The 26,568-nt window shown below is 44.4% G+C and overlaps 2 protein-coding genes across 4 annotated transcripts in view; one reads left to right on the plus strand and one right to left on the minus strand.

The window, feature by feature from the left end:
* Positions 1 to 12,277, plus strand: part of RhoGEF64C (Rho guanine nucleotide exchange factor at 64C) — a 114,866-nt gene extending 102,589 nt beyond the window's left edge. For all 3 annotated transcript variants that reach the window (XM_017172916.3, XM_070286127.1, XM_017172918.3), the window contains 4 exons: positions 3,969 to 7,042; positions 7,211 to 7,606; positions 9,667 to 9,894; positions 11,858 to 12,277. In XM_017172916.3, coding sequence (XP_017028405.1) covers positions 3,969 to 7,042; positions 7,211 to 7,606; positions 9,667 to 9,894; positions 11,858 to 11,989 — 3,830 coding nt within the window. In that variant the 3' untranslated portion in view covers positions 11,990 to 12,277. The remainder of the gene's footprint in view (positions 1 to 3,968; positions 7,043 to 7,210; positions 7,607 to 9,666; positions 9,895 to 11,857) is intronic.
* Positions 12,278 to 20,062: 7,785 nt separating this feature from the next.
* Positions 20,063 to 22,414, minus strand: LOC108078651 (leucine-rich repeat-containing protein 15). The gene is made up of 6 exons (XM_017172578.3): positions 21,798 to 22,414; positions 21,595 to 21,738; positions 21,216 to 21,526; positions 21,008 to 21,156; positions 20,684 to 20,943; positions 20,063 to 20,610 (listed from the first exon to the last, which is right to left on the minus strand). Exons 1-6 carry the CDS (start codon positions 22,358 to 22,360, stop codon positions 20,181 to 20,183), a joined length of 1,857 nt encoding a protein of 618 aa, XP_017028067.1. The 5' UTR covers positions 22,361 to 22,414; the 3' UTR covers positions 20,063 to 20,180.
* Positions 22,415 to 26,568: the final 4,154 nt, after the last annotated feature.

A 26,568-nucleotide genomic window follows, 5' to 3' on the forward strand; every position in this document is an offset into this window, starting at 1 on the left:
TCTAAAATATAAACATTTTGGTAGCTTATATTGTTTCTTTTCATTAATAATTATACTTTGCCCAAACTATTCCTTTAACTGCAATTGTTTTTGGCTCGGCGGAAGCGCCTGTAAGTAGTTTACGCGCATTTAAAAAGACGAAGCTGCAGCAACAGCAGGCGGCTGGCGTGGCTGAGTTGTTGCCCTGCCAAGACAAAGGATTTTGAGGCACAAGGAGCAGCGCAGGGGGCATCCTTTTATTCCTTCCCGGCCAAGACAAGGAAATGAATGTTGCACAGACCGGTGAAACGTGCAACTTAAATGTTGTTGCTGCCAGTACCTTACGCTGCACTTTGTTGATGTTGCTGCTGCTGCTGCTGCTTGCCCCTGATGTTGCAATGGGCATTGTTTGCCTGTTTCACAGCCAAAATGAAACTCAAATCAACTCGTGCATTTCTAATGCGAATTTATATGTTTTAACCCGTCGCTGCCATCAAAATAGCAAATGCTTTTGGCTGCTTTCTGACATGTCCGGCTAGTAAAATTTGTGCCCTTATTGAAATGAGCCAAAATGTACACAATGTTTGCTGTGGACCCGACCCAATAATGTTGCAGCTGTAAAAGGGCGATGTGCACTAGAAAAAAATACCTACTACAATAAAGTTAAAAGAAGATGTACTACTTTTCAAGTATCTTAAACTTTACAGAGCTTTTTAGAGACCTAAATAGTAGGTATATTATGTAAGGTTTTTTTAAAAACTATTTGTACTAATATTCTTATAACTAATTTGCTGGGCTCTCTACCCTTGGAACACTTCTTTTCCCTGTGTAGAGTGGGGAGTGTAATCGCAATTCCAATCGGAATCCGTGTACGTTTACGTATCTCAATCCCTGCTCAGCCACTATAATTTCTTTCTTGCTGCTCGCCGCTCCTCCCTTTTCCGGACCCTCTGAGCTTCCTCGGCAGATTGCCAGACTCCCTTGGAGTCTCAAGTCTCCGTCTCCAGTCCGGGTCCGGAGTCAGTTTGTCAGGTTGTCAGCACATCGAAGGAGGTGGAGGAGGAGGAGGAGTGGCAAATGGGAAATGGGAAAATCTGGGGGAACTTCGAGACGAGGAGCGGAAAAGCCAAGCTGAGCTCCCATAGCCCTGGCCAGGACTTGCTTTTGTTACTCATTTATTTTGATTTGTTTACCATTGCGATTTATATTTCTTCCTCTCAAAGCGAGAGGAGCAGCAGCAGAAAAAAAGAGCAGAGAGCGTGCAGAGCAATAAAATTAAGCTCGGATTTATTGACCCATTTCAGTTTGACTTGCTGCCATTTCCTTAACCCCTCCCTCCGTCTCGGCTCCTCTTTTTGTTATGCATGGCAACTAAATTAAAATGTTTTTTACTAATCCCGACAAGTTACTCTTTTAATTACTTTTTCTCCTTAAATGAACAAAGCCGCACAGGGCCAAAGGATTCACCTCCTCACCAGAGGCTGCCCATTTTCACTTTGTTTACATTTCCCGGGCCCGGGCCCGGTCCGAAAACCGATTTTTATTTAATTTGCCAACTAACCGAAAAAGCCAGATACCTATTCTCCCCGAAATTGATCCAATTTAAGTATTGATTTCGAATTTAACAATATTTTAGCCACTTGGCTCTGCTAATTGAATCCGGCTGTAGTTGGAGGTTGGCCGGAAAATGTTTGCTTTCTGCTACATATTTTCTCCTAACGTTTTGTTTTATATTTTCTGTGAGTGTGTGTGCTCTTCAAGATGTACCTAGACCAGAAGGCAATTATATAAATGAAGGCTTTTGCATGCGCTTGGCTTGTCAAGTTTCGGATTTATTTGTTGCTCCCTTTGTGGCCCTTTTGTGTTATTCGGAGCGAGCGGAGCGAGTGTATTATAAGCAGCCGAGCATCGCATCGCATCCGACTACAAAAGGCGTTAATTAAATATCTTTGCTCAAAGACAAGGCGGCAACCAATTACAATAGTCGACGACTGCGCGACTTCCCAGCGACAATGACAGTGTTCTCGTAATTCTCAACAAAAATCTCATTAAGTGGCGCAGCGCAGAAAGAAAAGCACCGGAAAGTCACACGAAAAAATAATCATTGAAAAGAAGTTTAAATGAAATATTAACTCTTGATTAAACAATGTTTTTATATTGTTTTTAAAGGGTTTTTGGTGGGGTTCCAAAGGTAACATTTCGTCAGTAAATTTAATTAGAATTATTCAAATTCTACCCCATTCTCCACTTTATTTTTCCCCGTGCATCGGCACTTGTTTCGGGGGAGTTGACAGACAAGTGTTGGCTGAAAACCGAGATACCTTTGTTGAGCAACAGAGCCACGACCCCGAGCTCTTGTTGCCATTTTGCCTGGCAAACTATTTCGAATGGGGAACGGCTAATGCGATTGGACCAAATCGAATGAGTGGAAGGGTTGTCGATTGAAATTCAAGTGGCTGTCGCAATTAATTAATTTCATTGTCCTCAGCCAACCCTTCGCTCATCCGATCCGCTCTGGGGTTCAGAGTGCAGCCAGGGAGACGCTCGAATCTCCGGATGACACTCATTAACATAAAACCCAAAAGGTGGCCGCAACCCATAAAGCCAGCTCAGTTTTCACACTCATTAAAACGCGGAGGAGCTGGCCCTATAGAGGGGGAGGAGCAGGAGCTAGTGTCCTATCTGGGCTGACGTCAGCACTCAAATTTCGGCGACAGAAGCGAACCCTTTTTCGGCAGCCGCAGCCTCAAAACATTTAAATGTAATCTATTATCTTAATTCCAACACAAATTGTTTGGCGGACGCGGACGCGAACGTGGCATTCCTTATTCGGATAGAGATTCGTCCTTGTGCGGGCTCTTAACCCGGCTAACGAAAATAAAAGCCCATTTACAAGGACTTGAGCCGCCTGGCAATTCAAATGCCAAGACAAGGACAGCCAAGGCAAGCGCTGAAAAGCAAAGCTTATCGGCCGCAACGTAAATCACCCAATTTACCATAAATAAAGATACGTACATATTGTCAGTCGGGGAGGGAGCGGTGGCCTCCGCCCAGGGTGGGTGGTGGCTCTTTTAGCTGTGGGTGCAACCGCAAGCGTGGCCACCGCCGAAAACCGAAAACCAAAAGAGCCGAAACAAAACACCTTATCGCGGGCAGGCACATCTTTAAGTGGCTGTCAACGGAAGCGGCGGCTGGGGAGGATTGGCTGTGTGGATGTGGTGGGGCTGCCACAAGGGGTTGGGTTGGGTTCGGTGGCGGATGATAGTGGGTTGCCCGGGGCAGACGGGGCAACTACACCATTTGGCCGAACATAAATCCGGAGCAACCGAAGCGAGTAAAGGTGCTGCTGCCACCGGAGATAAATAAATAGCCGTAAAGTCTTTCGGGGGATTCCCCGAATTACACTTAATAATAGTCCAAGTACAGTAAATAAATAAACAAATTGAAAAGCCCATCAGTCCTTGGAAATCACAAATTAAAGGTGAAGTTAGCGGTAATAAATCTATTTATGTAGTTTACCCATTTAAGCACGTAAATATTTTCCAAGAAAATATTTGAGAGAAATAATCACCCTTCTCTTGAGTTTAAACTGTGATTAAATACATCTTCCTTGGAAATTTGTATTTAGACATGAAGGGGCTTTAGCAATTCCATATTAGCTAACCAAATTTATGAAAAACCCTTCTCGGTAACCCCTTGAAACCCTCCCAAATCTGGCTATAGCCCAGTTGAAAAATAGCGAAACCTATCCTGTTAGCCAACCCTGCCTGCTGCCTGGCGCATCTGATCCAAGCCAAATCCCCCTCGGCTCTTGGCTATTACTCTCGTGATCAGCAGGAGTGGGGCTGGGCGGGGAGGCCTGTTACTGGCTGCTAGATGCTACTCCTTGCCAGTCTTGGATTTACTTTACAAAAGCAACATTTTGCCAGTTGCGACACGCCACTCACCAGTGTCACCATCTAACCGGCTTCCCATCTACTCTTTTGCAGGCACTTCAGCGGGAGTTGGAGCTCCAGGAGCAGGAGTAGGGGCTCCAGGACCAGGACCAGGAACAGGAGCAACAGCAACCCAAAAGACGACAGCAGCAAATCGCGATTATGACGATGATGACGAGCACAACGACAAGGATGAGAGTCAGAACAACAAACACAACGACTTGGCCGGAAGGAGGGAAGAGGAGCAGGCCAGGGCTCGGGATTCTGTGGCCCAGGATAAGGAGAAGAAGGTCGAGGGGCAGGAGATGGGCACGAAGGATGCTGTTGCCAAGCCTGCGGCGAGTCAAAAGCGTGCAGCACAAACGACACAATCGCGAAATCCCATCAGACGGGCGCACAGCGAACGGCATTTGTCGACCGCGCCCGTCCACGCCCACTCCAGAGGCAGCGCCTCCTCTGCCTCCACCTCCTCTTCTGGCAGCAACTCCCACTCCATTCCCGTCTCCAGTGGGCCACAGAATGTCATTTTAAATTTTAAGGACACAATGGCGCTGCGCATAAAAAGCAACCGCAGCGACTCGAGAGATTTATTTCAAAGGCGGCCCACTGAGCCGCCTCCGCCGCCGCCAAGGAGTGGTGGAGTTGGTGGGTCTGGACCAGGAAAAGGATTAGAGCGGCTGCCGCACGAAATCAATAAGTCACCAGCGACGCCTCAGAGGACTGTGGTACGGGTGGCGCCCTTTAAGCAGCCGCATCATCATCATCAGGTGGGTGAGCACGAGGTGCATCGCCTAAAGATCTCGCACAGCGAGGAGGATTCCGACTTGGGTGTGGAGCTGCGGCGCAGACCCAACACCCTGCTGCTGCACCCGGAGGAGGAGGATGATGCCACTCCGAAGAAGACCTCCATTTTGATTAGCGGCGACGATTGCTACTCCACGATGAACCTGAGTGCCGATGCTGCCCAGCCGCTCTACCAGTCCTCGGTGGTGGTCAACAGCCACTCGGCCACGAGCGTCTGCATCAATGTCAGCAGTGCCGAGGAGCAGGAGCAGGAGCAGCAGCTCAACCAGCTGAACACGCTGCGCAGCCAGCAGATGGGCATGGGCATTGCCATCATACCTATTCGCGGAGCCAGCGAGGTGAACCTCCAGCGATCGGTGTCCTGCATCTCATCCACCTCGAGCAGCTCCACCTCCAGCAGCAGCAGCTCCAGTGGCCGGGGAAGGACCCTCATCCGTCTGGATTACGAGCGGGAGAGGAAGGGATCGGCCACCAGCAGCACGCCTATTAATACGCCGCCTGTCATCAGCTCCACGCCGGCCACGCCGCCTCCGATGGCCTCGCCGGGAGGCAGTGGAAGTCCCACTTCCAGTTCGAGTCCCACCTTGGTCCCCCACGAAACGGAGCTTCTAAAGATCCTGCGGAATCCCGTAGAGGCGGTCAAGCTCAACCTGGTTCCCCATGTGTGTGGCCTGCGAGCTCCTCCGGCGGACTGTGGACGCTCAAAGAAAATGCAGGCAGAGACGGCAGGAAGTGCTCCTGCGGCCAAGGAACCAGGCTTCATAGCCAAGCTCCTGCAGGACCCAATGCTGGGCCAGGTGGCCGAGGGCCTGGAGACCGAGACCGTGGCGGAGCTGATAGAGAACAGTCTGCAGCGACTGCAGCAGGCCCGCCGCGGCATCGACATGAGCGGCACCAAAGACCACGACGACATGAACCGCCTGATCAGCGCCTCGCTGCAGCGCATCCGCCAGGAACGGCAGCCGGCGCCGACGCCAACCAAAGAGGAGGACCGCCTGTCCAACCGGGGCAGCATCAGCTCCGCCAATAGCTTCGCCTCGGCCCACAACTACGAGCTCTTCGACTTTGACTCCGGAGCGGGTGGCAATGAGTCCGATTGCTACCAGAGCTGCTCCAGCGAGCTCACTGCCGCGGGTGTCCTCGACGAGGAGTCGGTTCCGGTACTAGCCTCGAGTGCCGAGAAGGATCCCGAACTAGAACTGGACCCTGCCACGCGGGCCAAGTTCTATCAGCTGCTGGTGGACGCCACGCTGGCGGAGATCGAGCACTCTACGCACGCGGAGCAGGAGCGGATGGGCGGTGAGACGGAGCACCACTACGAGTCCATTCGCCACAGTGGAGACCCCATTTACGAGGAGATCCACGAGGTACCCCCACCACTGCCGCTCTCAGCGCCGCCCCTGAACGATGCCGAGCTGGACAAGAAGGCCGCTAGATCCATCTTCGAAGGAGCCTCCAAGTATGATATACTCTCCTACCTAGTGGACGCCAAGGAGAGGGGCCTGGCCCGGGAGGAAAGCTTCGACTACGGAAATAACCCGAAGATCATAGAGGAGGAAGCTGCCGATACCCTTAGTGACTTAGACAAGCGGCAGGCGGAGGAACGTGACCGGGAGCGGGACAGTGGCCAGAGCAGCATGAGTTCCCTGTCGCCGCCACCACACAACTTTATCTGCGGCGGCGGTGGAGGAAAGTCCGGTAGCGATGTGGAGCGCCAGGATTCCGGAGTAGGCTCGGAGACAAGCAAGACATCGCGGAGCAAGTACCAGGCCACGCCCACCGTGCTCCATCTGTGCGAGGACTGTGACGGAGCCGTGGAGATGCAGGTGGGCGACGGTGGAGTCGTCTACGCTCCCCTCGTCTGCCGGAAGTGCGGCAAGAAGCGCGTGGAGCGCAAGGAGATCATCACCGAGATCGTGGAGACCGAGGAAAAGTACGGCAGGGACCTGCAGATCATACTCGAGGAGTTCTGCCACCCCATGCTGGTGGCCGGCCTGCTCACCCAGGAGCAGCTCTCCGCGATCTTCCTCAACACGGAAGATCTGCTCGAGAACAACCAGACGCTGGCCGAGCGCATGCGCGACGCCCTGGACATGTCGCTGGAGCAGGGCGACGACGACCTGCTGACGGTGAACATCGGGCGCATCTTCCTCGACTTTACCCAGATGCTGCACGCCTTCGAGAGCTACTGCGTCCGCCAGGCGGGCGCCAGCTTGTTGCTGGCTAATCTTGAGAAGGAGAAGGAGCTGTTGAGGATCTTCCTGAAGGTCTCCCAAATGGAGAATACCGTATTGCGACGCATGAACCTCAACTCCTTCCTGATGGTGAGTCACTACATTAAACTTGTAATGGAACATTAAATGATAAATATATAACTTAAATGTTTAATTTCTTTTTTGTTTCATTATATTCAGTTATTTAACAATAATTTAAAGAATTTTTAATCAAACTTTAGAAAGTTAAGCATTTGCTAATATAACTTTTTTTCTTAGGTTCCCGTTCAGCGCGTTACGAAATATCCCCTGCTCTTGGCTCGCCTCTACAAGGTCACTCCCTCGCACCTCGATGGCCGCGATCTGCTGAAGCAGGCCCAGGAGAAAATCGAATTGCATCTGAACCACATTAACCAGGAGGCCAAGGATGTGCCCACCAAGCTTTGGCGCCGCATCAGCTCTTCAAGTCCCAACCGTCGTGCCTCCTGCGAAATCGACATGATCAACATCAAGCTCCGCAAGATGGCCATCGATGTGCTGGAGTGGAACCACGACGAGGTCCGCTTTGCCATGGAGGGTCGTCTGCTCTACACACAGCCCACGGACAGCAACTGGAAGAAGGCGCGCACCATTAAGCTCACGCCGGTCAACGCTCTATTGGTCACGAATGGCAAGGTGCGTTTTGAACAATTAACATTTGTAATTTATTTTTGTTGTCCAACTAAAACTTGTTAAAAAAGATATACTTGCTTATTTAAGATATTTTTTAGACGAGTTCTATGGTTTAGTAAACCCATCAGTAGGGTTTTAGGCTTACAAATATATAAACACATTTGGAAAAAATGTTAAAATGTTAAACTAAGCGAGTAAATATAGTCTACTCCACACTCCTGTAGATTCTTATCAATAACATTCATATATTTTATAGGGTGAAAAGATAATTTTAAATACTTTTTAAAGTATAAACCCTTGCAAGGCTATGAAAATGCGAACTATAACATTTTTCTTTAGCAAATTTTATAATAAATTTGTATAAAATTATACCATTTAAACTAAAGTAGTAAGCTTCCGTTTATTACAAAACTACCTTTATTAAATTATACAAAGGGAAATGACCTTTTATCATAAGCAACAACCATTTTTTCTTGACGAGAATGAAAAACATTTCGTGGCTTCTGCTTTTTCCTTGCCTGTCCTTTTTTTTTATCATGCTGAGCACCTCTTGTGGAACCTGCTCCCACTTCTCCCCTCGCTGGCATCACGTTTGACAGGCGCCCAGAGACGGCTTGGGCGTTTGACACGAGGCAAGTCGATGGCCATGGCGATGGCGATGCCAAGGCAATTAGCGAACGGCGCTTGCCACTAACCTCTCCGTGCGGCGGGAGCTGTCGCTGACCGGATTGCGGAGCTAGCTGTCCCGGCTGTCCCAGCTGTTCCGGCTGCCATGGCAACACTTTTCCGTGCGATAAAAGATTTCAACAAATCAGAGCCGAGCCCATTGAAGCGAGACCGCATCCACATCCATTCAGCCGGTTATCGGACTCCAGCAGCCTCGTGCTGGTGCTCGTTCTCGTTCTCGTTATGCTCCTGGTTTTTTCCTCCTAATGAAAAGTGCTTATCCCAGCAACTATCTCTGGCCCGAAAAACAAAAACCCATTTTAGCCGGGGCAGAAAGTAGAGAAGTAGCTTGCTCCTGTCGTCTGGCCTCCGGGATGGGCATACGGACGGGGACGGTGACAGGGACAGGAAGGAATAGGGGTCCTGGGATCGGGGGCGTAATCTGCCTACCACGGACGCAGTGCGTATGTCACATGTTTTGTTTGGTTTTTCAGCTCCGATCGGGGTTTCTATTTTTTCCAATGGCCTGCTCTAAATTTCTGGCCCGACAATTGCTCAATTCAAGAACGGTCAGTGCCGAGTCCGTTGCCTGTTCCCTTTTTATTAGTATTTTTCTGTTTTCCTCTTGTTTTGGGTGAGCGTGTGGGTCTTGTGGCTCCAGTTGCTTCTTGGTGCCGCTTCCTGCGGCAGTTTCTCGGCCTGACACGCTTTGTGCGCTCCTGCTGGAGCCTTATCTAGGACGGTGTTTAAAGCACTGAGCGAAAAATAAGGATAAGAAAATAAGGAAATTAAAGAAAAAGTGGTTCTTAAAGGTAAAATGATTTATTAATAAGGTGCTGTGTTTATATTTAATATATTTACTTTCAAAAAATAAATATTTAAAACAAATATCTCTTATTAGGAATGCTAAATTATCAATACATCTATATTGTATCGCAAGTGTCGATATATAAATCGATACTTTAGTATTTTTGCTATATCAGATAATTATAATCGTTCAAAAATAATAAAGAAGTTAAATTGATGGAAAATATTTTCAATACAATCGATATTCTTGACTTAAACTACAATTACTTTGTATATGTATAATTTTAATAGATTTACTTTATTTTTTCCATCGATAAAAATCGATATTTTATTTGCTTGTAAGAAAAACTGCTTGTCAATTTTTTCCCAGTGCCTTTCCCCATCTATTTTTGAGTTGTAATTTTGTTTAGTTTCGTTTTACAGAATTTTCCTTATTTTTTCTTATTTCTGTTCCTTTCTTTCCATTGTCGCTGCTGCTGCTCCTGCTCCTCCTCCCGATGCTGCTGGGGTTTGCTGGACTTTTTTATGCCACACCAACCGACATCGACGACAACTAAACCTAAAAACAACGACAACTACTACTACAACAGCCAAGTGCCAATTACAGGGCGGAGAAGGCCGTGTCGGAAAAACTGAACTTCCCGAAGCACACGGGCATCCGCGAGGCCTCGCTCCTGCTGGTGAAGGAGAAGTGCGGACGCTACACGCTGATCCGGGAGCCGCTCTATCTGGACAGATGTGTCGTGTGCAGCGAGGCGGATTGGGATGATTATTTCGAAGTGCAGGAAATTTCATCGAAGGACACATTCATATTCAAAGTGAGTACGGGGACGGGTTCAAGAGAGTGGGGGCTATCGCTTCGATATCGGCTTGGCTCCCTGGCCCTTTGTTTTCCACTTCAGCTGGCCAAGCCAATTCGGTCCGCAGTCCGGAGTCCCGAGTCCGTATCCCGGAGTCCGTGTCCCGTGGTCCGTGGTCCCGTGCCAGTTGAGTTGGCTTTTGAATTAGTGAGAGCCTGCCTTTTGACTGCACAACGCCAGTGTTTTGGGCTTCGTTAGTTTTCCAGCTTAGTGTGGGCATCGCTTTTCGCTGTGTGTGTGGGGTAGGGAGAATGATAGTTCTGGGGCTTTTTTCCTTCGCCCTAGAAATGTGGTTAATAGAGCAGTGCAACAGGAGGGTTAACAGGCCGCGAAATGGTACAATGCCACATATACAGCAGGGGGTTAAAGGTCCTTAAGATGAGTATGGAAAAAGGCGTGTACTTGGAAATAGGTTTTAAATCTCAATTATTTTCAAGTTTCATCTGCTTGAAGTCTTTAATTTTTCAAAAAAAGATTAAGCATTCTTTACTGGTCAAGAATGCTTGTCCCTGATTTACCATTTAATCCAGGAAAATTCAATATGCAGCCGTTTCAGCTGAATCAGCTTAAAGTGCTTCCCGCACAATCATCTTGGAATGTAATAAAAGTCACCCTTGGATAGCTCCTTCATTCGCACTCACATGCTCATAACCTTTTCTGGGGCTTGCTACCGAATTCCTTGGAAGGAATGGCGAAGAAGCAGCACAATGAAGAGTTTACCTTTGGCTTTAGCCCCGCCGGTTACCCGGGGAAAGTAAAGTAAAGCAATTTTAATAACAGACAGAGCGCAAAAAGCGTATGCAAAAATCCATTTCAAATCTTCGCTCGTCTAATGCTTGTAGCATCATCGCCATCATCATCCCACCAGCCAGCCATCCAGATTTTAGTCATGCAAATTTCTATTTTGCTTTTTTTTTTTTTTTTTTTTTTGCTCCGGTTCAGGCCTGGCTAAGCCGTCGGGCGGACGGGAGGTGGGTCCTGGCACAGGAGCCGCAGGCGGGGCTCCTTTCAGACGCGCTCAGGCAGCGCACGTAGAGCGGCTGCCAAAATGAATGACATTTATTGAAATACGTTATATAAAGAATGAAAGAAAAACGCACGGGAGCGCAACAAAATGGCTGCGTGAATGGCGGGAAAGGATCGGGCAGGGATCGGGACCGGGGCTGCGAACAGGATTCAGACCGACTGGGGAACAGGGCGAGACAGACAGCAGGCGGGTTAAAGCTACAGAAAACAGAGCGAAAAATGGGTGTTCTTTTTTTATTTAAAATTAAAATTGTATAAAATTTAATTGTATCATTCAAAATATTGTAAATAATATTACTTATTTGCTAACTTGAGGTCCTTTTCTTATTTATTAAGTTAACTACGTCCTTTGTTTATTGAGAAATTATAAGGTGGTGCGTACCTGAATTCATAACTGAATAAACTTAAATTAAAGCTTAGGTTATAATGTAGAAATAATTGCAAATTCAAAAGATTTTTTTAATTTTTTTTAATGTTTTTATATAAATAATGAAAATTAATAATAAAGAAAATAGGATACGTGTGATGTTGGCAACATTTTCTTCACTACCCTTCGGGTTCCATATGTTTGATGAGTGTAGGGAATAATCCTTGACGTAGGCAGATGGGGGCCGGCGGCGCATAAATTGAAACGTTTAGTTCCGGCCAACTGAGCAGCTGACGAGTCTACATCCCGGCAAACCCGTGCACCCGAGCACCCGAACACCCGTGCCCGTAACCCCGTACACACGTGCGTATACGCAATCCACGAGCCCTGTCACAGTGACAAGTTCTGCGAGGGGTGAGCTTTCGAAATCAGGCGGACTGAGGGCCAGGGGGACACCCAGTGAGGGGTCCAGTCAATCAAATACGTCTAACGGGTTTACACCACGCTTTATTTATTCACCATTCGCAGGCAGAGGACGGCGTCAGGACGAAGCAGTGGTACACCCAGATGCAGTACCATGCCCAGGGCATGGGGGCGTGGAGGAAGCGGCGCAACGCTCTGGCCAACATCATGATCAACGGTATGCTGGCGCGGAGCTAGCCCAGAAGGACGAAGGACGTGTAACTCAACAATTGGTTATGCATTTAATTTGTATTTATGCGCTATTAACCAACGAGAGCGATTTTGTTTCGTAATTATAATTTAAGTGATATGCAATTGAATCGAGCACGCATAACGCTAGTTAGTGTTTACATAATGCCTACGACTATGCCCATTACCTATACCAATACTACTTATCTCTATACTCTATGCATAACCATACGTACACACACGAATACCCTGAACACAATGCAATAAAGTACCATACATACATTAATTAAACACCTGAAATTGTGAAATAATTGAGGGAGGAAGGGGGGCTGAGCTTGCGTCATAAATCCTGGCCCTGGCATGTCTATTGATTCCCACCTGGCCTCCGCCTCGAGCAGTTCACTTCTTCGATAAATCTTACGTGGCTGTATTATTTTTAAATTTCGCCGCAAGATTTATGGAGGCAGGCGGCCGACAAAAGGGAAATTATATATATTATGGGAAAATCGAGGCACGCACGTGGCCAAAGACTAAGGCTGAAACAATCAGGACTCCCTCCTCGGCAAACGCATAAACCATTGTAAATACCTTCGGTTTCGTGGCCGAGAGCCAACCGAGTTGATTAAACCATTTTAAATCCCATGAACTCATATTTGGCCAACAATAAAAACACTCAAGTGGCAAGGACTGGTATTGGGCACTCGGCTTTATTATTTGTTTAATTACACAAACAACAGGGCAGCCAGATTATTATGGTTAAACACGAAACGGTAATTGTTATGGCCAGCAATTGCTGCGACAATTGTAATGGGCAAAAACGTAAATAAATATGTTTGTGAACAGGACTAGGTTGTTGTTGTTGTTGTATTTGGGCATACAAAGGGTGTCTGGTTTAGACTCTAATCTATGGCTATATTTTGCTAATGGATTTCTGGTATTATAATATCTGCAGACAAAACAGGAATTTCGATTTTAATGATAATCCTTAAATACCATTTAGATTCACAGTTCCTAATAACTTTAGGTCTCTACTTTGGCAAGTAACATTTTAGGCTTAAGCTTTAAATATTTATATCAATTATTATTACAAGACTGCATTTAACTTTAACCTTTTTTAATAAGAATTCCTTTCTTTCCGTGTACTTAACTTTTCATTAGTTTATTAAACCCTCGAACTTTATTACATCCAATGCTGTTTATCTAGATCCAATTCCAGACATTTCACATGCCAAATTGTTTAATGGAAACACTCACCCTGCTTGGTTTTCCTTGCGGTTAACCCACGCAAACACACACAGCAACACAACTGCGGACACATTGAAATTAGTTCGGTTAAGGCTATGGGAAAATAATTTCCCAGACTCGCCTGCGGCGCATCAAAGCCTTTGATGGCTTCCGTTGTAAATTATACTAATACGCCACGTAAACAAGTTCCAAATCCTTTAAAGCTCCGCAAGAAGGCAAAACTAGGGGAAAATTGAAAAACGCCCGGCAACGGTCTGAGACTGCAAACTGAGACTGAAACTGAGGAAAATATTATAGCAAGCCGGTCGGTCGGTGATGGCAAAGGGAAACTGCATGCTGGGCGCAATTATGCTGGACAAACATTTGCCAGTCAGGCGGAGGAGCCATGGAGCTGCTCCACAGCGAGAAATGTTGCTTAAAAAGTGGATAAATGTTTGTTGAAAATAAGTGAAGATAAATATCTTTCTAACTGGACAGAGTTACTGGGTTTTTTGTCTGTGCAAAATAGTCAAATAATCTAGAAGACTTGTAAAATAACTAGAGTATTTAAGCCTTTAAAGTATTGTCTAAAAGTATGGGATACAATTAGTACTTAATTATAAAAATCTTTTATAATTATAAGATTTTCTCTCATTTATTTCACTGCATACTTTGGGGCACCCTAAGAAGGAATTTTAAATCGCAACCGCACTCCCTGCTTTTCGTCTGTGTAACGGAATCGACTAGCGGCAGGTGGAAATGGGCTTGGAGGTCGGTACTTAGCATGCACCTTGGCATATCCCCATACACAGACACACTCACTTAGCCAGGCCCGATGGCGATGCCACTACTACTGCCAGCGAGCTCCGATGCTTGCCAAACACAGACAAAGTCGCAGTCAGGGACTCTGGGCCAAGTCAGCTGGAGATGTTGACTAGGTCGTGAACGTGTTATAACAATAGGGTGTCACGATGGCACTGCAAGGAGCAGAAAGGAGCAGGAGCAGCGACATCGGCCGACTAGCTAGCGACTAACACTAACGAGCAGTTAAACAAGCTTAAGATTTGCCGACGCAAATAAAAACACAGCCAGGCTGCAAAGGAGCCAGAGCAGAAAGCCAGCTCCCAGTCCCGCCCAGAAATTTCCTGGCAAGCGGAACAACGAAACGGAAGTACGGATCGGCGTGCAATAACATAACCCAGGCACGTAGCACAAACACGGTACATTATATTGTATAAGCAGACTTCATTACGGTATTTAAACAGAATATCCACAAATTCTGACATGCCAACCGTGCACGGTGGGACGGATAGAAGCGGAGGCCTCCCGAACTGGTTACAGGAACACTCCAATGGAATTATCCATATGCTCGAGCAGTAATTACAACTTTTCGGTTTGGCCTGGTGAATTGAATTATTCGCCTTCATAAATTGAATATTATTGCTTGATAATTAAAACTTTGAGCTTACCTGCCGCCACATGGTGGAGAGTGGGCGTTTCTCTCCAGCCTTCAAAATCGAATCAAATTGGAACCTCACCCAACCCCCGAATATGTTATTGGAAAACTTGCCCGAAACTCCAAACATTTTGGCAGCGAAACTTTGGCATTTCACCCATGGTGCTCGAGGCGGGCGCACACACACTTACCCACATCAAAAGTCAAATTGTGAGTCGAAGTCGGAACTATCTGAAGGACCGCAGGACCCAAGTCGCTTTTCCTTTCCGCCCCACTGAGCGCCTTGTGAAAAATGCATCACGTACTGCGAAGGTTGGCGCCTGATTCCTGCCCGATTCCTGATGCCCGATGCCTGATGCCTGGCAATGTGATTAGGCCCCAGGCACTGAATGCACAAACTTTTCCTTCCCCCACAAAGCTCCGCCTGAATCCTGGCGTGGCGAGCCGACGACCCGACCCCGGCATATGCTGCCGCCGGGCAATAAAAATTTGTCGCCGGGCCAATAAATGTAGACCGTATCCAGTCAGCCAAGGAGCGGCCCTGTCGCCGGCGGAAAAACTAACCGAAAAACCATTTCATTGCTGTATTTAAAATGCCGCAAAACTTGCCGCACACACCGGAGCCCTTGCCCTTACCGCAAAATAGAAAGAAATAAATGAAAGAGAAGAAAAAACGGGGACACAATGGTGAAACAGGTGAGACAGACTCGTGCCCCTGTTCCTGCTCCTCCTGTTGCTCCTGCTCCACGAGCAAACAGATTTGGTGTAATAAAAAATTGAAATTAAAAGTTCCACTTCAGCTGCCCACTTGGCCGGTCACCGCGAATGGCCTGGCGATGCCATGGCGACACAGTTTTCACACGAAATAGGTCGTAAAAATTATGGGCCAATCCGCGGTTAAAGGTGGTCAGAGATGCCAGCAATTTTGGGTCTATTATTTGGCTATATAGCTTTCGAAACTTGCAGTTTAATAGCTCTTCTGAGTATTAAAGTGGTAAAAGTAGGTTTAAATTAATTTAATTTAATTTGTGTTGTTTATCAATACTCTAAATTTAAATAGTATTTTAAGCTAACGCATGCTTCATCAGCTTAAAGAGAGAAAAACGTGAATATAATGGCAGCAGAACATTTACCTGTTCATTTTATTAGCGCTCATTGATTTATAAACTAATGTGATTAGGTTTTTCAATTAAATCATCTAATGAAAATGTTTTAAGATGTGTGTGGAATAAAAAATGATTTATCTATATACATTTTTATAAATTTTAAAAGTGCTTTACACATTTCTCATGCCATAGAAAAATCACCACTTGCCTTTTTATCATCACTCATTTGCTTGCCAAGGTAAACGATTTTCCTAGGAATAAGCCACCCGCTCCTTCTCCTCATCCTCCTTCCTTTTTTTATCCACTTCAGCTGGCTGCTCAATGAGGTCAATGGGCAGGCATTTCATTTCCATAATTTTCATTATTTCGCGCTTAGAGCAAATCAAACAAATCGTTCTACAGCAACAAAAGAACATTTTTTAATTGCTTTGCGGCCTTGTCAATGTCGCGAGTGTTCGTTCACGGTGTCTCTCTATCTGAGGCAGTGTGTGTGGTTTTTTGGGGTGTTGGGGGCGTGGGTCTAATCAAAATTGCTGTGCACACACATTCAGCATATTTCACACATCGTAGCCGACAGAGAGCACATAAGAATAATGTGCGACACGTTCGGGCATAAACCGAATTAAGTATACGCCGCGTTTGCCAGGCAGTCAGCCGGCTAGCAGGACCTAGTGGAAAAAAAGAAGGTCCGGAGTCGCAGAGCCCGGAGAGCCAAAGAACCGGAGGAACCAGAGAGTCCGCTGCGCCGCAAAACCAACCACACACACGCACACGTAAACACACTCACGCCAAGTCGCATCTTTATGCGTTGTAGCTGCTCCAAAGTGGCAAGCAAACACATCCTCTAGATCCCACTCCACCCTGCCCTTTCCCTGGGGCTCCCACACCCTGCAGCATGTGCTAAATATGTACGAAAAAAATAAAATAAAAAAACGAAGGAAAAACAGCTTATTATAACCGAACTTTAGATATCCTTATGGTTTAGAGAAAGCCCTAACTTTAAAGCTAAAGTCTAAATCAAATCAATGATTCAAAATATATATTCAAGCGTAATTTATATGGAAAATATAAGAAACATTTAAACCTTCATAATCAAAATGAGCAGAATATTTACAAGCCTTGTGTTACCTCATCATTGCAGCAGAATATTTTTATCCGCTACATCTTCTAAACCCTTTAAACAAAATCCAAATACCCCCTGGAAAGGGTAGCAAAAAGAAAAGTGTGGCAAAAACTTTTCATGCGCACGCCGTGGAAAGGCCATCGTCTAAGTGAATTTTCCATAGTCAAATTTTGTGCGGCTTGCCTTAGGTCAGGCACGGTCTTCGGTCTTCGGGAGCTCGGTTGGTTCTCGGTCTTTGGGTTACGGGTTACGGACTACGGAATACGTTCTCCGCAGTCCGGACCCATTCGCAATTTTAAAAACTGCAAGAAATTTGCATTAATTTGCGTGGCCAGCTCATTCAAGCAATTTTGGCCCCGGCCGCACAATAAAATCCCAATCCCGAATTATTAAAAATTTCAAATAAATCACAAATTTGACCAACTTGCAGCGGGCAGAGGGGGACAGATGCCGGCGAACATCGTGACCGACTGGCTTCGAGTTCAGTGTGTCAATCGACATCGGAGGAAAAGCGGAAAAGCCGAACGGCATTCACAGAGAAATCCGCTGACAAAAGCGCGCGCTTGAGCAGTGCCTTGAGTGTCTACAAAAACACTCAAGAGCAAGTGAGTGTGTACTTTTGAGTGTGACTCCAACGTGGTCAGGAACAACTCGAGTGTCGCCAATTGTTCATTCAGCGGGTATTTGGGAAAGCAGAGTTCGGCGTAGATGAAACTTGGATACTTTAGGAAACTCACCTCTAAAAGTTGGTTACAATGAAAAGCTTCTTAAATGTATTACTTTTTGTGCGAACCTTGTAAAAATTTATGTAAAATATAGCCGAGGCCACGGAAAATCTTTACTTTTATCTTAAAAATGTTTACTGAATATTAAATTAAATATTTGAGATACAAAATATTGATATTTTCTTAGGGCCAAACAGCTATTTCCTTTTATTCTTAATAATTATTATTTACTTTCAAGAATACAGTAGTTATTTTTAATATTTTAAACTAAAATTTAGAATTAATTTGACTTTCAAATGCTAAAACTATTCCAAACTCAATTACTTCACATTACCTTTTTTATATAAATTCAAACATATTCAAAAAAAAAGTTTTCAGAAATTATATTAAATTGCTGCATTAGTTGAATTCAATTTAAACTTTTCGTATATCCAAACTGTCCAAATTGACCTTCCCGCTGTTATCCTGGCGGCCGAAAAAAAAACACTTTGACGGCAATTGGTCATTGACTGGAGGAGCCCGTCCTCGGGGAGGCGCTGCAATCTGTAGGAATCCTTTAAAACGTCTCCGTAGGCTCGAGGCGGAGGGCTACTAAGACGCTAAGATGTTTGCTTAGCTGGCAGGAGACTTTAAACTTGGGGGAATTTGCATACATTAAGGGTGTTTTGTTATTTTGTTAGCAAAAGGCAATTCAAATCCTTTTACTTCCGCTTAAGGCAGCAACAGCAGCGACTATGGAGCAAGACAGATGCGACTGATAGCAGGATTCACATTCGCACCGCCGCCACTACCACTCCCTTAGGCTTTCCCAACCCCTTCCTCTATTTTCCCAACCCGCCTCGTATTTAACAGTGACGCGTGCGTAGCGTATAAAGAAAAATATGATTACATATTGTTGAATTTTTAGGGGGCGGGCGAAAGGAGCGGAAAAGGGTTGACATTTTTGTGTGTTTTTTTTCTGTCTTTATTTATTTTTTCCCCCTTTTGAAGCCGTGTCAGAAAGCGGAGTCGAGCCACTCAGAGGCAATCAGCGCCGATTTCCCCAACCACACAGGAAAAAAGCAAATCACTTTTCAACTTTATATTGCACAGATAAAAACTGCATGTCCCTGTATGGATATCACTTTTTTTCAGCGACTGCTGCTGTCATAGCCCTAGGCCTTAAAAACCCGTGTTAGTGTTTGAGACACCAAAAATATAAATGTAAAATATAATTGGCTGACTATTGTCACTGAAAGAAAAAATAAAAAAAATATTCAAGGAGTTTATATCTAAAAGAGAGGGAGATCCCTTTGCATAGAAAGATACACATATTTATAAAGAAAAATACACTAAAAATATAAGGTGATAGAGAGATGCCTTGTAATCTTCTTACCACAAACATAATACCCTCTGTAAGGGTATAACTATGCAAGATTTTGTTCACAGTGCAGACAACTTACAAACAAATAGCCAACAACAACAGCCGATGCGACAACAAGGGCAACAATGGCGGCATTCAATTTTTAATATTTGCCTTGCAAATTTTCCATAAAATGCATTTGTTGTCGCCTCCGCCCCTGCCCAGGGATTTCCAGGAATACCCAGGGATACCGAAAATGGTGGGCGGAAGAGCCGGAGACCCGAAACGGCGAAACTGGCAACAGGAAGCCGCCAGCGCCGGGCCCAAGTGGGAAAGTGAATGGAGCACGGCAATGTCAACACATGGAAATTGCAAGGACGGCGGCGGCGACAGGATGGCAGGAAAAGAGCAGGAATAGCAACTATAAACGGGAATGATATGGCGGAGGGTGGAGCTAGTGAGCCCAGCTAGGAGCCGAGATAGCTCCTGGAACGAAGTTAGGCTGGCCCGGGCGGAAGCAATAAATTGGTTGGGCAAAAAGCTTGTCGCAAACGCAGACACCGGTAAAAAGCGGCACGCGAGGCCGAGACAGGCCCGTAATTCCTGCTTCTGCACCAAACCAACCAAGAACCAAAAGTCGAAGCGAGGACGGGCCAGAATATGTACCAATGTACATACATACATATATGGGGAGAAGCAGGAGGCGCACCGAGATGGTTTATTTGCCCACGAGGTTGCAAATTAATACTAAATGTCTGCCATGCAAATACATAATTGACTTTAAATATGTTTTGACAAGAATAAGTGGAAAACTTTGAAGGAGCATGAATGGGAAAGGGAAGCAAAGTTTTGTTGCAGACACGAGTGTGGAAATCACATTAAAGAGGATGCACAGCTTTAAGAATTCTAACGAAAATTTAGACAGTCTAGCGAAGGCAATTATAGGAATCATTTTTGTTATAATGTCTAAAGAATCTTGCTTTATCTGATATATCATTAATATATCGCATATTTTTTTATAGAATCCGACGATTTTTAATTTCTTTAAAGAACATTTCAAGAGGTGTGCAACGTTTTAAAAATATAGAAAAAATCAAATATTTTAACTACTACTTTATTTATTAAAATGCACCTAAAGTTTAATAATTATAGATTTCAAAAGACCATTTTTCTTAGATAAGTATTCAACATAATATTTATGCTATACTAAGTTGAGTAATTGTTTTAATCCACGTGAACCTTCTTTATGGCCACGCTGGTTATCTCGGCCTCTTTGAGCTCCTCATCTGTGGTGCCATTATAGATATGCTTCAGATACAGATTGAAGTAATCCGTGTAGTTCATGGGCGTGGATATCTGATGCTTTCGAACGGGAAGCCTTGGGGAAAGGGATAACATGCTGGCCCACTGGCCGTCGCAGAGGTCGTCATAGCGCAGCAGGCCCACCTCGTGACCTCCCAAGTCGCCAGGACCTCGGCACATTGGCTGCTGTCCGTCCCACAGCTTCAGCACAAATTCCCGGATCCACCTGGCCAGATAGAGAGCCCGACAGTCGCAGTGCCAGGGATTCTTGTCCAGCTTGACGGCCACCAACTTTTCCAGGCCATGCAAGGCTCCATGGGGCAAGAACATCAGCTTGTTGGAGTCAATGCGGCTGAAAATCAAAAGAATATATAATATATATTAATAATTATTTTATTGTTCATATTCCACGTCTAGTAACCCACAGTTTTTCCAGTTCGGTCAGTGGTCCAAAAGCCATGGGGTCAAAATTCTTGAGTATATTATTGTTGAGCAGTAGAATCTTGAGGTTGCTCAGTCCCTGGAAGTCATCTGCTTCCAAGGTGGTGAGGTTATTGGAGAACAGGGTCAATCGTGTGAGGGCACTGACGTTCAAGAACAGGTCATCCGGGATGCTGGACAGAGAGTTCTGTCCCAAAAACAGCTCATTGAGGTTCTTCAGCTCCACAAAGGCATGGCCATCAATCTAGGGAGGTTATATAATTTTGTATTATTATTTAATTCTAATAAACAAAAAAGTATAAAATCACATGACTTATCCTATTCATGGTCAAGTCCAGGGTAACCAAATTTACGAGATTATTAAATATGGTTCCTGAAAGCGTTGTAATGCGATTGTTGTGCAGCGTCAGAGTCCGTAGACTCTTTAATCCCACAAAGAAATCATCGTCGATCTTGGCTGAGAAATAAGTGAAAAAGTAAAACAAAAACAATACATTCTTTTAATTATTTACTTACATATTTGATTCCATCCAAAGTCCAGGTTCTTCAGCTTGGTCAGATAATGGATGCTGCCCGAGTTGAGCTCTTCAATTCTGTTCCGCGACATGTCCAGCTCCTCCAGAATTAGCTGGTCCCTCAGCAGGTTGGGCGGGAAGTTGTTGATCTTGTTGTCGCACAGATTGATGACAGTGAGTCGCTGGGCATGGTAGAAAATTGATTCCGGCAGCATTCCTATCTCGTTTTTGCTCAGATCCAGGATATTCATGTTGCGCAGCTTCCAAAAGGTGCGAGGGTCAATGTCCTCCAGCTGATTATTTTGAATGCGTCTGTGTAGAGACAAAAACTAGTATAATAAAAAGAAACCTATTTTAAAATATTAACATTAAGCACTCACAAAATAAGCAGGCTATCCAGATCCTGGAACAAATCAAAGGGCAGAAAGTCAAGGACATTATGCGATATATCCAGCTCCTTTAGCAGTGTCAGGCCTCGAAAAGTGTCCTTGTGCAGCGTGGACAGAATATTCCGGGAGAGATCTCTATGGAATGACAGGAGCATACGTCAGTAACTCCTCAACCTAATAGTTATTCAACTCACATGTTCACCATATTCATAGGTATCACCTGGGTGACCGGCACCGACTTGAGGTTCGTGTTCCAGCAGGTGAAGCTCTTGGTGTCCGGATTGCAGCGGCACACGCCCGAGGTGCAATGATTCCACTCGATCTGGCTGCCGGTGGCCAAGTGCCAGATGGGCTGCTCCACGGACCGGAGGCGACTCTCAATCTGGCGCACCCTCTTCACCAGATCAAAGTTGGCCAGATGGGACATGGCGTTGACTTCCCCGTTGCTACTTCCATCTCCATTGGCTTGTCCATTCGGCTTGGGCTTGGGGGGCTTATGGCCACCGGAGGAGGCTGCCTGCGTTCCATTGGGCATCGCGTTGATCAGCATCAGCAACTGGGAGACGATACCCAGTGATTCGCACGCGTTCAGGGTGCAGTTTCTGGTGTCCGAGGAGATAAGCGGCAGCAAGTACCTCTGCCGGAACTCGTCCAGGCTCTGGGTAGGTATATCCCTGGCCTGGGAAGGACCCGTGACCACCTCGGCTGGATCCATCAGCAGGATAACGCTCAGTAGTTGCAGGACTCCCAGCGACATGTCGCCACCGTTTGCTCTCGTCGAATTAAGATGATTGAGAAGACTGCTCCCAGCCGGAGGCCCATTTATAGTCCCCGCCAGTCCACTCATTATTTGAATAATTTGTGGAAATTTGCATTTACTGCAATTACGCTTAAGTAGCCTACAGCGCCACATGGGAGCCGGCGAACTGCAGCGCATCTTGCGGTCCTCCAGGCCTCACCCGGCTTCCCAGTACCCCAGAGCCCGGGAAGAAACCGAAAGTCTCGGGGGTATGTTTGCACGCTTAACGATCAGCCGAGAATAAGCAGCAGGGGAGCTTTGTTGGGAAACACACACCTCCAGGCCGCCGATCCGTTTTCCTCGCAGTATGTAATTGCTAGACACTTGGGCGTCTGCCGGGAGATTGCGCTCCAAGGGCAGAGATTGCTTCTCCGGGGGCTCTAACGCCGCCTCAACTGCCTGGCGATCCTGGATCAGTTTTCAGAAACGTGCACAAATCGATCTTGCGATGAACAGAAAGCGCCTCTCGAACAAATAGCATTTCAAAAATAGTAAAAACGTTTTAAACCTTACAAATTTTCCGAGGATTTCGAATTTGTAATCCAAATAACTCAATTTTTTTTTTGTAGAAGATATGAGCATTCATAGTTGAACTTTGATTCGTTCTTTGCATCATACAAAAACAAAATTGGTAAATTAGTCGACTTTCAGGTAATATAACACAAAAACCATAAAGTCAATGGTCATGGTTTTAGCTTTAAGTGATAGATACATTCATAAACTGCTAACGAAGTTTTCAAAACGGCAGTTTGGTTTGGACTTGTACAGGTAAATCGCTACCTGCCAGGTGTCCATTTTATACCCTTGTATTATAATTTCAGTCAGAAGTGCAACGCAGTGAAGGAGACCTTTCAGACCCTATAAAGTATATATATTCTTGATCAGCATCAACAGCCGAGTCGATCTAGCCATGTCCGTCTGTCCGTCCGTCCGTCCGCCCGCCTGTCCTTCCGTCCGTCCGCCCGCCTGTCCGTCCGTCTGTCCGTTTCTACGCAAACTAGTCCCTCAGTTTTGAAGCTATCTTTGCATATAGTCTTCTATATACTCTCACTGCTATATATGTCGGAACGGGCCGGATCGGACGACTATATCATATAGCTGCCATACAAATGTTCGATAAATTTTTAGAAAAAAAATTATAACTTGACTGTTTTTCAAAATTTTTGCATCATTTTTGGGATATGGCTATTTTATATTATTCCAGAATTTTTGTAAAAATTTTATGAAAATCGGACGACTATATCATATAGGTGCCATTGGAACGATCGGGAAATTAATAGGAAAAAAATTATAGCTTCGTTGTTTTTCAACGTATTTTCATCTACTCTGAGATATGAGCTTCTGTTATTATTTCAGAATTTTTGTATAAATATTTTGAAAATCGGACAATTATATCATATAGCTGCCATAGAAGCGATCGGTAAATGTAAAGAAAATGTAATGCTGGGAATGTGAAACTGTAACTTTCAAACTGTAAATATAATAAGTAAAGGTAAAATGGAATGAAACCATTTTACTTTATATTGTTTATTGTATTAGCTATCTAATATAAAAAATATTTTTTTAATTCTTTTAATTTGATCTAAACTAAATTATTATATGCTATGTATAAATATACAACTTTTGTATATTTTCTATTTTTTATTCTATTAATTTATCCAGAATGGATCGATTCTTAATGAACTAATTGCAAACTGCCAAGGGTATACAAACGTCGGCGAAGTTAGCTTCTTTTCTTGTTGGGTAAGGCAAGCTCCACCTATTGGCATTTTCAATTCATCATAGTTAGCAACCAACTGTTCCCACTTTTTTATGACTGAACCCACTCCTGATATCCTTCCCAGCCAGGACCTTAAATTCCACATATAGAGGGCGCTAAGTAGAAAATCCCCCAATTTGTATAAGGCTAGAAACTTTCCGTGGACGCGAACCCCTCGAAGGACCACCCACAGCCTCAATGGCACAGCTTTGAACAGTGTCCTTAAAGCTCTAGCCAGTTATCCTGGTCATCATAGCCTCTTAATCAGTTTCCGGCATAGTTATTATCCGCAGCCTGGAACGCTTACCAGTTGACCATCTAAAAATGATGATAAAACTTCAGCTTCCTTGATTTTCCCTTATAAATAATAGGCGACCGAGCGTGTCCCATCTGCAAATAGTTACCAAGACTACTGACAACGTTTTTATACCCTGGCAGGGTATTATAAATTCAGTCAGAAGTTTGCAACGCAGTGATGGAGACCTTTCCCACCCTATAAAGTAATTTTATATAATTTTAGGATTGTCAGAGATGAAGCTGGAGGAGCGAGCAGATGGCTGGACAGATCTCAACCGGATGGCAGTAGAGGACTGTGATCGGATCTTGGCTCCGGGCTAAATGAAAGCCCGCAGAAGGCGTAAATAATTAAAATATTTATAAATACAATTTAAATATGTAAATGTAATTGATGGAACACACAAATATGAATCAATAAAAGATGGTGAATTCAATGTGCAATTGTTTGGTGAAGGCGGCATTTATTTGGGATAGTTTGGGGAAAAATCTAATTTTTTTGAAAGCCAAATCTAAATTTCTAAATTTTTTTTCTGAATTTTAAACATTTTTTTCGGATGTTTTACAATTTTTCTAAATTAAAAATTTTTTTTTCTAAATATTTAAAACTTTTCTGATTTCTTAAAATTTTGTCTGAATTTTTAAATTTTTTTTTCAGATTTTTTATATTTTTTAGAATTTTTTTTTTAGAATTTGTTAAATTTTTTTAAATGTTGTAACTGCCAAATTTGAATTTGAATTTAACTGTCAAATTTGAATTTAACGACGATCAGTTTCAGTGTGCCCAGGTGCAGTTGTAAAATAACAACTAAATATAGATTCAAAAGGTTTGAGTCTCCGCTAACTTGCGCCGGCTCCTAAATGGTTTGAAACTTGGACTTTTTATAACAGTTTATACCAGTTTTCAGTCGCTTGCTGCTGATTTCTGTTCGCCTGGTACCCCAATTTGGGAAACAGGAAATTTGCATGGAAATGTTCGGAAATTTGGATGGGCTGCTGTAGGGATGTTGTTGTAAAAAGGTTGTTGTCGGCAACAAATTGGTATAAATGCGTAAAATGAAATATAACAGTTTATGCCAAGTATTATTTTTGCCCAAAAGTTTTTATAACAGTTTATACCAGTTTTCAGTTGCTTGCTGCTGGTTTCTGTTTGCCTGTTACCCCAGTTTGGGCAACGGCCAAATTGGATGGAAATTTTTGCTCACTTGCATGAGTGATGCTCATCTGCATCAGTGATGCTCATCTGGCAATATTTCAATATTGGGGGGCAATAAAGTCGGGCCTAATGGCAGTGATGCTCATGTGCATCAGTGATGCTCATCTAGCTATTTTTTTGCATTATTGGTAGAAAATTGCATCTCACTAGCTGCCAGTGATGCTCATCTAGCTATTATGCATTATTGGGAGAAAATGGCATCTCACTAGCTGCCAGTGATGCTCATCTAGCTATTTTGCATTATTTGCATTTATTTCTCACTGTCAGTGATGCTCATCTAGCTATTTTGCATTATTGGGACAAAATGGCATCTCACTAACTGCCAGTGATGACCATCTAGCTATTTTGCATTAATGGGACAAAATGGCATATCACTAACGGTCAGTGATGCTCATCTAGCTATTTTGCTTTGATGTTTCTTTCATTTTCCACCGCAAGAAAGCCCTGCTATTGAGCCTGTTTAAATTATCCCACCCAAAAAAACCGCATCCTCCTCATAACTCAAAAATAACACATGTTTTAAGGTTTATTATTTATTTCAGCTTTAAATAAAAACAAGAAAGGAAGCTAACTTCGGCACGCCGAAGTTTGTATACCCTTGCAGATATTATTTCATTACATTTTACCTATACTTATTATGTTTACAGTTTGACAGTTACAGTTTTGCATTCCCAGCTTTACATTTTCTCTACATCTACCGATCGTATGATATAGTTGTCCGATTTTCATGAACATAATAAGTATAGTTAAAATGTAATAAAATAATATCTGCAAGGGTATACAAACTTCGACTTTAGCTTCCTTTCTTGTTAAAGTTCTTTTGCTTATTGGCCAGTGGCCACCACCTAGAACTCGCTAATACACCAAACCTTCGCGAATTGAAATACAAAATCTAAC

The sequence above is a fragment of the Drosophila kikkawai genome, chromosome 3L (genome assembly GCF_030179895.1).
Source record: "Drosophila kikkawai strain 14028-0561.14 chromosome 3L, DkikHiC1v2, whole genome shotgun sequence".
Taxonomy (NCBI): Eukaryota; Metazoa; Arthropoda; class Insecta; order Diptera; family Drosophilidae; genus Drosophila; species Drosophila kikkawai.